The sequence below is a fragment of the Aspergillus foveolatus genome (genome assembly GCF_047715535.1).
Source record: "Aspergillus foveolatus strain CBS 279.81 unplaced genomic scaffold BDW70scaffold_226, whole genome shotgun sequence".
In the NCBI taxonomy this organism is placed as follows: domain Eukaryota; kingdom Fungi; phylum Ascomycota; class Eurotiomycetes; order Eurotiales; family Aspergillaceae; genus Aspergillus; species Aspergillus foveolatus.
The window spans coordinates 1-9,492 of record NW_027396290.1 but is presented as its reverse complement, the minus strand read 5'-3'; the positions used below and the strand labels follow the sequence as shown (position 1 = coordinate 9,492).

At 47.9% G+C, this 9,492-nt stretch overlaps 3 protein-coding genes across 3 annotated transcripts; 2 read left to right on the top strand and 1 right to left on the bottom strand.

Moving 5' to 3' along the window:
- Positions 1 to 1,298: 1,298 nt before the first annotated feature.
- On the top strand, positions 1,299 to 3,114 carry BDW70DRAFT_49288 (esterase/lipase family protein). The gene is made up of 5 exons (XM_073744133.1): positions 1,299 to 1,328; positions 1,442 to 1,732; positions 1,802 to 2,033; positions 2,096 to 2,164; positions 2,227 to 3,114. The coding sequence occupies exons 2-5, from the start codon at positions 1,662 to 1,664 to the stop codon at positions 2,899 to 2,901; spliced, it is 1,047 nt and encodes a 348-aa protein (XP_073590536.1). The 5' UTR covers positions 1,299 to 1,328; positions 1,442 to 1,661; the 3' UTR covers positions 2,902 to 3,114.
- On the bottom strand, positions 2,977 to 4,842 carry BDW70DRAFT_49285 (cytochrome P450). Its single transcript, XM_073744132.1, has 5 exons — positions 4,718 to 4,842; positions 4,410 to 4,665; positions 3,740 to 4,349; positions 3,545 to 3,678; positions 2,977 to 3,498 (listed from the first exon to the last, which is right to left on the bottom strand). Exons 1-5 carry the CDS (start codon positions 4,805 to 4,807, stop codon positions 3,053 to 3,055), a joined length of 1,536 nt encoding a protein of 511 aa, XP_073590535.1. The 5' UTR covers positions 4,808 to 4,842; the 3' UTR covers positions 2,977 to 3,052.
- Positions 4,843 to 5,067: 225 nt separating this feature from the next.
- Positions 5,068 to 8,989, top strand: BDW70DRAFT_49280 (uncharacterized protein). The gene is made up of 4 exons (XM_073744131.1): positions 5,068 to 5,215; positions 5,295 to 5,416; positions 5,476 to 6,588; positions 6,655 to 8,989. The coding sequence occupies exons 2-4, from the start codon at positions 5,334 to 5,336 to the stop codon at positions 8,918 to 8,920; spliced, it is 3,462 nt and encodes a 1,153-aa protein (XP_073590534.1). The 5' UTR covers positions 5,068 to 5,215; positions 5,295 to 5,333; the 3' UTR covers positions 8,921 to 8,989.
- The last annotated feature ends 503 nt before the right edge of the window (positions 8,990 to 9,492 follow it).

The following is a 9,492-nucleotide window of genomic DNA, read 5'->3' as shown; positions in this document are numbered from 1 at the left end:
GGAGGAAGATGCGGTGGTCAGTCTTGTTTGACTGCTTCCGCTTTCGTTGTGCTGTTTGCTTGGCTTGCATATGTTGTTCAGGGGCAATAGTTTGCCAGTTCCCCTGGCCAGCTCTTGGAGCTGTTAGGGATGCCCAGGTTGTATGCTGCGAGGTTCGCCTGTCCGGGGGTCCTCTGGAAGCTTCAGGAGTGGGAGGTTGGTTTGGCTGTTCTATCTGCCTGGGTGGTTGTGGGGGTGCAACCGCAGGCATCTGAGGAATCTGCTGAGGGGAGTCCTGCTTTGCTAGGGAAACAAATCTGGCTGCAAGCCCCCGGGCCAGGTCTCTTGGACGGCCCTGTAGGGAGGAGACAGTTAGGTCTAGAGCTTTAGCCAGAGAGGTCATTGCTAGTTTCCAATCATTAAGAAGGATCAGCTGGTCATCCGCTACCATGCTGACCTGATCACAGATCGATGGGGCTTGCGGCATATGAGGAATAGGGGCAGGAGCTGCATTGGGAGTCTTCTGCGGCGAGAATAAGGCCCTCCTCTTCAGGGAGTTCCGGGGTAGGGGGGTCGGGGTTGTAGGCCCTGAGGGGGGGTCAGAGTTTTCACCCAGGAGCGGAGTGCCCGGACGGGCTCCGCCTTGGGGGGAAAAATCCACCTCCATGGGGTGGAGGGGATGAGCAATAGACAGAGCGTGAGAGATCAGTTGTTAGAGCAGTAGGGGGTCCTGTTCTCCCCTTGACGTGGCTGTGTGTGGGTCACCCACGGGTAATGCCGAGGTCTAATCGCGCCTAAGCCACGATGTCACGTGGCGTAAGCCGGCCAGCGAGTACATCGCTTATACATGACATTTCCATATCAGAGTTGTCTGTCATTTCAATCTGATGCTGCCTGTCATTGTTCTCAGCTAGTCGTGGTCATGTTCGTGGTTGAGGAAGAGGTGACGGCCTTCAGCACGTTTGACGTCTACTTCACCAAATTCGGGGGCCCTCCCCCTAGGTGAGTGTGAACTACGCTCCCACCGACGAATCAATATTTGACTTTTCTGCCGCCATTACTGAGAACTAATTAGTAACTAATATTTATGGGCCCCATCGCCGAAACGGGCCATGCGGATCGCCCAATCACGACCCCGACCCCCAAAGGTACATCCTAAATGTAAACCTGCACAGAGAGCCTTTCGCGACTTCAGCACGCATGGCAGCGTCAAATCGTTGAAGTGCCGCAGTGAGATCGTCCCAGTGCGTGACATTCGCTCGAACCTTGTCTTCCTATCAATTCCAATTGTAATGGAGAGAGAGGGTGGTAATGAGGGCGGTGGTGAGACGGAGAACCAATCGAAGCCGGTAAACAGCAGCATTACTCCTTTTCTCGTCGACTGGGAGAGCGCAGCCACGGAAAGCGCAGATAGAGTAGGAAGCGATTCATAGGACATATGATAAGCTGATGATAATTATAGTAAACTAGAATGTCGGGCGCGTCGATATCCAATGGCATCCGAGGCTGTAATACGATTCGAGGACAAGGGTTTCCGTGGCGGAGCAGAGAGGGGTAAAATTGTACAATATATAGGGCAAACCCTGTCTACAATTTGGAGCAAGGAATTTGAGCTCACTGTGACTCGATTTCAGGATACATCAAAGAAGCAGTGAGTACAAAATTCACACGAAGACTTGATTATGGATACTACTCAGCAGGATTGTGGGCTTCAAGAGCTGTACCGTCCTGCTGACAGAGATGCAGAGGTGGAGTGAGTGATCAATCTGACTGTACGGCCTGCTAGTCTTCATGGGCTTATCTGACACATCTCAACAAGCAGCATTGTTGCTGTCCACGGTCTTAACGGAAATGCTATGATGACCTGGACAGCTCGCCCAGAAAACATTTGCTGGCTGAACCACCCAGACTTCTTGCCGAAATATATCCGAAATGCTCGAGTTCTGGTTTGGGGATATAATGCAAACGTGTCGTCCACTACTGGACCAACTAGTTCGGACAGGATTCTTCAACACGCTCATACCCTTGTGCATCAACTTGAAGCAGATCGAGATGTGTGTGAACTCTAACCCCATAATGGGTATTCTGAAATTTTCCCATGACTGACCCATTGCAGCTCGAGGATGCAAACGAGAGACCTTTGATTTTTCTTTGCCACTCATTGGGAGGTATCATAGTGAAGAGGGTACGCAGAGACTTTTCATCTTTTTCTTATTATTGGGAAAAGCTCTTTGCTAATAAAATTAGGCAATAGCCTACTCTGCTAGCCGGAAATCCCCGAAATTAGCACACATTCAATCAATCTACACAAGTACCTATGCGATCCTATTTTTTGGCACGCCACACTATGGATCCAGCAAAGCTCGGCTCCTGGGAAACCTGCAGAAAGTTGTTCGCCTCGCCATACCAAGTAACGTGGCAAACCTTGAAAACGGCCTTGTGGATGCGCTCAAAGAACAGTCCGAGACTCTTCAGAATATAAACGACCAGTTTGCACCGCTTATGGCTGAATTTCGCATTTACTTCTTCTGGGAACAGGAGAAAACAGATCTAAAATACACCAAAGACTACATTGTTGAAGAGGCGAGCGCCGCACCAATGCTCGATGGTACAGAAAGATGTGGCATTGCTGCGGATCACCGGGGTATGTGCAAGTTCAACAATAACTCCTCGCAAGGCTTCCGAACCGCAATAGCTGCTCTTCGACGATACGCTCTACAAGCTCCAGAGATGGTGCGTATAAGGCATAAGAGGGCACTTAAGTTGTTACAAGAGATTCAGGTTTACCAAGCTGCTGATAACTTGAGGGGCATTCAACCTGTGACGTTGTTGTTGGACGCCCTTAATACCACACCCCATCTGCGTGTAGAGAGTGACGTATTACAGGGTGACAGGGAACCGGCTAGTCATGTCCCTTCCTGATCCAAAACACGAATCAGGTTTGATTACTTCTTTTTGCCCCCATATGTGCACTGTATGTGTCATTTCCGACTTAGTTATCAAAGACCGATGTTTAGAAGCCTACAATGCACTGTGCCACCCCTCTGCTTGACTTTTCTGTTTGTATTCGAGGTCAGGACGGCCGAATTTCAACTTTGCAGCCGTCCAAACTTGATAGGACAAGCGTGAGTCGCTGTTTCTCCCTGCCAACAGGTTCCACAGGTTCTTCTTTGGGCAGAGATATAGATGGGAAAGTTTGCAGAAGCCTCACTACTGTATATGAAACCTCCATCAAAGCGAAGTCCTCACCAAGGCACTGCCTGGGACCACCATTGAAAGGAAAATATGCCCATCCAATTTTTGCCAGCTCACCTGTCTTCCACCTTTCTGGGCGAAATTCATCTGCATCAGCTCCGTAAATGTTTTTTTTGCGTGAATTGACATATTGAGAAAAGACAACCAATTCTCCTTTCCTCACCAACATGGGTCGGTCGGCATTGGGTCCGCCACCGGTAGGTAGTATGGTTGTCTGCTTCGCCTCCCGATTGTTCAATGGAACAGGAGGGTAGAGCCGTAAACCTGAAACGTATTAGGAGTTGAAATATGGAACAGGAGGTGCACTGACTTTCTTTAATCACGCAGGAAAGATATGTCATCTTTTTTATTTGCTCTCGAGTTGCGTGTAGCGACTCGCCCATAATCGAGGATATTTCTTTTCGCAAGCAAATCATAGCGTGGTCATGGCGGACAAGCAAGCGGCTGAATGATGTTAGTAGACTTTTGCGCAAAAAGTGGGACAGCATGGTGGCCAAGTACATACAATGTCCAAGCCAGGCAGCAAGCAGTGGTGTCCCTTCCAGCAAGAAGTACATTGAGTAATTGGTCCCGTAGTTCCTCTTTATTGGCAGATTCCTGCGCAATTTGCTTGATGAAACCATGCGATTTATCATCCAGAGTATCCTCTTCACCTAAGTTCAAGCTGTCGAGGTACTGTTCGACAAAGCGGTGGACGTTTGCACAGGCTTTTCGGAACCCTGGAGGGTTATAGAGAAAGTGCCAAGGTGCAATACGGAACCTTTTTGCCAAACCTTCTTGGGCTATATTGAAGCTCTCAGCAAAAAGCTTGTTGTCAGTGTCCTGATCAGTATCTGCCCTCAAACTGTACACTGATTTTCCAAACAGAAGCGCCGTGGTTGTGTCGAGAGTCAAATTGAAGAATAAAGGTTGGAGGTCAATAACTCTGCCTGCAGGCAAACAGGCTACTAAGTTATCAACATGCTCATGGAAATGCGTGAGACTGCGATTCTGAACTCGCGAGAATTGTTTACGTAGAAGCTCTCGGGAGTGCTTCCATGAAGGACCTTCTTGTGTAAAAATCCCATTGCCCAATAGTGGGGCGAAAATTTCGCGTCGTGCGCCAAAGCCATAATCTAAAAATCATAAGCTCACTGTAACCAAGCTAGATCTTCATGTTTACTGTCACGGCGAACCTTGAAAGTTGGTAGATAATACCGCCTCCACATTCTCCGGACGTAAAACATGGAAGGCTCGCGGCCCGAATAGCAGGTACTGGTAGAGACTGTTGCCCGGTTCATAGTCTTCCGCTACCGAGCACAAAAATGCGAGAAGTCGGCCTTCTGAGTTAGAAGTCCACAGTTCTCTGATCCGATCAATGCCTAGTGGCCATTTTTTAGGTAGCTCTGGAGGGAGCTCGCATCCATGCTGCCGTCCCAATATGCTATCCCTCTATCACCAGTCAGGCGAAAGTTTTCAGTCAAGACTGGGGTAACTCTATTACCTGGTAATCCTTGTAACAAACCAAGAGACGATAAAGTGCGTGCCCAATGACAGCCAAAAGGGTTGTGTAAAGCACAAAGCAGAATGCCATGTCTCTCGGCTTTTCTTGCGTTTCCTTTCTTCAATTATCTGGAATCATTCTTGGTAGCCACTCAAAACATCAACGGGGAGATTGAACATTTATCTTGTTGGGGTGGTATGATTTGTCCTCGCAGGTGTGACTTAACCAAGCCCACGTGCATAAGCGGCGCTAACTGGAGAACTAGTATTGGATGAAGTGTGCGGAGTAGCGCCTTATCTAAATTGGTCACCATCCTGTCATATTTCTGTTTCCACCTCCGCCTCTTTCCCGTCCCGTGCCGTCGCGCCAACCGTTCTCTTTCTTGAATTAAGGGGAAGCAGTATCTTCCATAGGAGCGCCGATGCATAAACTATAGCAGCAGTTGTTTGACCCTCCGATTGATCGCAAGGTGCATGCAGAGCTGCAGAGACCCATTTGGTGAGCAATTTTTTCGTGGACGACAAAGCGATACTTCTTACGCAACCCACTGATCATACCTTTGTTTCGATTCTATCAGAACGCGCCGTGAAACTCTGGATTCTTTGCAGTCCCCACTATGCCCTTAGGACTCCACCATTTACGAGAGATTCAAGTTCATAATGTTGAAGCTCGACAACCTGGGAGCGCTGATCTAGTTGAGTATGATCATGACTAGCAAGATTGTCTTCCCCAAGTCGCTAACGGCGGCTGGATATTAGTATCGTCGCTATTCATGGTTTACACGAGGATTCCGTCAATGCTTGGATAGAACCAGAAACCGGAATCTTGTGGTTGAGGGATCTCGTCCCGCTACACATTCCCCAAGCACGGATTCTGTCCTTTGGATATGAAGCTTTGCCCAGCTCTTATGATGATGAACGCATCGTGGAGAAGATACAGAGCCTTGCGACCACTTTAGTGGCAGATCTCGAAGGAGACAGGAGCCTCGAAAATTGTGAACGCCGACCTATAATTTTTGTCTGTCACGGTCTGGGAGGAGTAGTGGTCAAGAAAGCGCTTGCCCACTCAGCAAGCTCGACATCTTCCTTGGTCGCTCATCTGAATACTATCTTTATTTCAACATTCGCTATTCTCTTCTTTGGTACACCACATGATCATATCAATATAGCCAACTGGGTTCATCTTGAAAATTCAGAAATTGAGCCGGTTGGCTCTTGGCGAGTCGAACTTCCTCGATATGCGCCTAAAATGAAATTGCTCAGCCTGGAATCAATCACAAATCAATTTGCACCTCTGATGAAGAAATTTCACACTTTCTTTTTTTGGGAAGGGATGCCGACAGACTTTGGTGGTTATGTTGACTTCTTCGTTGATCAGGCTTCCGCTGCCCCGAGCATGTATGATGCTCCCAAGTGTGCTATTGTCGGCGCGACTCACTCTCAGATGATCAAGTTCTCTGAGTTGAGTCCCTCATACCGCACTGTACTCTCTGCACTGAAGAGGTACTGCTGTATGGCGCCTAGTGTTATCTTGCATCGTTGGGAAGAAGCTAGCAATGCTATGGTTCAATCCAGAGTGAATGAAGCCCGGGAACTGACTGGCTTTCGTTTCAGCCTCCCAGACAAGGTATCAGATCCGTCGATTGGTGACCCCTCGCAGGACGAAACACGTAATCAGTACTACTTTACTCGCATGCTTCAATCGGATAGCTACATTGGGCGGAGGGATGCTTATGAAAAAATCAGAAAAGCATTTCTTTCGACAAACATCAATTTCAGCATGCAAGGCCAGAAAAGATTCGTGGTTCATGGTATTCCCGGCTCTGGAAAGAGTCAGTTGTGTACAAACTTTGCGTATGCTAACCGGGAGTGGTATGTGACTCTATAAATCCCCGGTGCCGATCTAAGATCTGTTTCTAATGCTGATACTATACTCAGCTATTGGGGTGTATTCACAATCGACGCAACTACTTCCCGACTTGCAGCAGAATCTTACTCTATGATTGGCAAGCTAGGTGGTCTGGAAGGTACAGAGAGCTCTGGCAAATATTTCCTCTCACAAGTCCGCGAGCCCTGGTTGCTAATAATCGATAATGCGGACAATCCTGGCATCCAGCTTTCAGAATTGTTTCCACCGGGAAATCGAGGACATATCCTGGTGACCACGAGAAATCGACACTTTCAGGATTATGGTAATGTGGGAAGCATAGAACTGGGAGGTCTTGAGGAAGAAGAGGCTCTTCATCTGCTGCTTAGGTCTGCTAGGATTTCTATGCCTTGGAACACTTCGATCGAAACAGCCGGCAAGCAAATCACAAAGGTCTTGGGATACCTCGCGCTTGCGGTAAAACAGGCGGGTACTGCTATATCTCAAAAGGTCTGCAACTTGACGGATTATCTCATATTCCATCAGGAATATCGAAAACAACGTCAACGGAAATCGGCTTTCTCAGGTATAATGCCCGCAGAAATCAGGTCCAATGCGCAGCAAGATGATATTTATTCAGCTTTCGACCTGTCCTTTGGATACCTAGAGAGAAAGCAAACGACTGAGAGCCGAGATGCCATAGAGATTCTCAACATTGTCAGTTTCTACCACTTTCGCAATATCCGCGTGGACATATTTGAGAAGGCTCTAAAAAACCAACAGACCTTTACCACCATGTCTACGCTACGAGAGGCCCTAGCTAAACGTCTCAAGCCTCCTCGTTTACTCCCGAATTTTCTGAGACGAAGTGATGCAGATACAGAGCCAATATACGTGAAAGCAGTACTTAGAGAGCTATACATATGCTCTTTGATTAACTACGAAGATGATGATAAGAGCTTCTACCTTCACCCCCTAGTACATGCTTGGGCCAGGGATCGCATCCAATCAAATCAACGAAGAGTCTGGGCTCAGATTGCTCTCAACACTTTGATGGAGGCTATTACGTTGCCATCTGAGAAAGATCAAGAGGTCGACACACGGTTCTTGAGAGATATCATTCCGCACCTCGATAATTGCATTGACGAAAGTCCCGTCAAGATCGAAATCAAGTCCCCTAACAGTCGACTTGGGAACCTTGTGGTCATATGCACCAACCTGGTACTACCAACCATGATTTATACTTTGCGCGACCAAGCTCGGACCGCTGCTAAATGCGGCTACCTCTACGCCCAGTCGGGTTCCTTTTCTCAATCAGCCCACTACCTCACGATGGTTAAAGACCTGACGATGCAAACTCTGGGTCTGAACCATGAGACCACGCAAAAAGCGATATTATTTCTGGCTGACATCCTCTGGGGTCTAGGGAGATTGACTGAAGCTATCACCCTTCAGGAACAGGTTGCTGGAGCTCGAAGAGAGCTCTTTGGCGCTTCCCATCGGCAGACCTTACAGGCTTTGGCAAAGCTAGGCCATTCATTTTGGTTGAATGGCCAATATGCCGAGTCCTTGCGTGTACTAGAAGATACGGCAAAAATGTCAAGCGATGCATTGGGCCCGGGAGATCCCGATACGCTAATCGCATTAGATTATCTCGGAGTGACTTTGGGTTCATGGCACAGATACGAGGAGAGCAAAGCTCTGCACGAGCGCGTTCTGAAGGTCCGGAAAGATACTTTGGGTGATGATGACCCAGCGACCTTAACAACAATGAGCAATTTGGCGATGGCAATGCTAGATCTTCAGCAAAGGGAAGAGGCACTACAAATAATGAATCGAGTGTACGAAATGCGCAAAAGAAAGCTCGGTGATGAACATCCGTACACCTTGTGGGCACTATGCTATCTGGCAAAGGTATATGTGGAACTGGGGCGTCTCGACGAGGCAGAGGAAATATTGATAGGCGGCATTGCGGCAGGGAAGCGTAGCCTTGGTGACGAACACCTTGGTGTCCTCATGGGCTGTGGTGAGCTTGCACGGGTATATGCAAGAAAGGGCTTTCTAGATAAGGCTGAACAGATTACGCTCGACACACTTCGCCGAGTCAAGGAATCTCGCGGCAGTACACATTACGACTATATTTTCGGAATGTGGAAATTGGGTCAGCTATACCAACTGCAGGGCAACGAAGCTAGCGCTCTAGATGCATATCGGACTGCATTCGAGAACACTGAGCCCCGATTAACGGCAGAACATCCCCTCACCAAGGAAATAGAAATGCGGATGGTTGCACTGGCGGGCAACTCAGTGCGTCTCAACGGCAAGGATGAAGAATAAAACTGAAGGTAGTTATGATGTATATAGATAGTTTCCTGTGTAAAAATAGCTTTTCATCTCAAATTTAGCTTTGACATAGTGTGTACGTCAATTCTTTTCATAACCCCATGTTGATCATCGCAGGATAGAGATATATACCCAGCAACTGGTGACTCTCTTTGCCAGCGAGTTACAGCCATGAAAACATAACGTAATCCACCACCGAGCTGCGCGGTCACCGCCAAACAACGCGCCCACCCCTTTACCAGTTCATCATTCAATCACAACAACATGGCTGAGCTTTCAAAAGAAGATCGTATGCAGTTAGCTATCGATGCTTATAGAACAGGCCTTTTTACGTCAAAAACTGCTGCTGCAAAGGCATTTGATGTACCACCAAGAACTTTGATGACCCGGCTCAATGGAACAGCTTCTCGGAAAGAAGTAATTGCCAATTGCAGAAAATTGACAGATCTTGAAGAATCAACATTAAAGAAATGGATTATTGATATGGGTCAGCGTGGTCTTCCTCCACAGATATCAACTGTTCGCTACCTAGCACGGCTTCTACTTGCAGCACGATTATCTCCCTC

What these genes read in the sequence shown, in the direction of transcription:
- BDW70DRAFT_49288 (XM_073744133.1), top strand. Translation starts at nt 1,662, where the DNA reads ATGGATACTACTCAGCAGGATTGTGGGCTTCAAGAGCTGTACCGTCCT. An exon ending in GACAGAGATGCAGAGGTGGA is followed by an intron (nt 1,733 to 1,801) that starts GTGAGTGATCAA and finishes CTCAACAAGCAG; the next exon opens with CATTGTTGCTGTCCACGGTC. An exon ending in GAGGTATCATAGTGAAGAGG is followed by an intron (nt 2,165 to 2,226) that starts GTACGCAGAGAC and finishes TAATAAAATTAG; the next exon opens with GCAATAGCCTACTCTGCTAG.
- BDW70DRAFT_49285 (XM_073744132.1), bottom strand. Translation starts at nt 4,807, where the DNA reads ATGGCATTCTGCTTTGTGCTTTACACAACCCTTTTGGCTGTCATTGGG. An exon ending in TGCTGCCTGGCTTGGACATT is followed by an intron (nt 3,679 to 3,739) that starts GTATGTACTTGG and finishes AACATCATTCAG; the next exon opens with CCGCTTGCTTGTCCGCCATG. An exon ending in TTCCTGCGTGATTAAAGAAA is followed by an intron (nt 3,499 to 3,544) that starts GTCAGTGCACCT and finishes AATACGTTTCAG; the next exon opens with GTTTACGGCTCTACCCTCCT.
- BDW70DRAFT_49280 (XM_073744131.1), top strand. Translation starts at nt 5,334, where the DNA reads ATGCCCTTAGGACTCCACCATTTACGAGAGATTCAAGTTCATAATGTT. An exon ending in GGGAGCGCTGATCTAGTTGA is followed by an intron (nt 5,417 to 5,475) that starts GTATGATCATGA and finishes GCTGGATATTAG; the next exon opens with TATCGTCGCTATTCATGGTT. An exon ending in GCGTATGCTAACCGGGAGTG is followed by an intron (nt 6,589 to 6,654) that starts GTATGTGACTCT and finishes TACTATACTCAG; the next exon opens with CTATTGGGGTGTATTCACAA.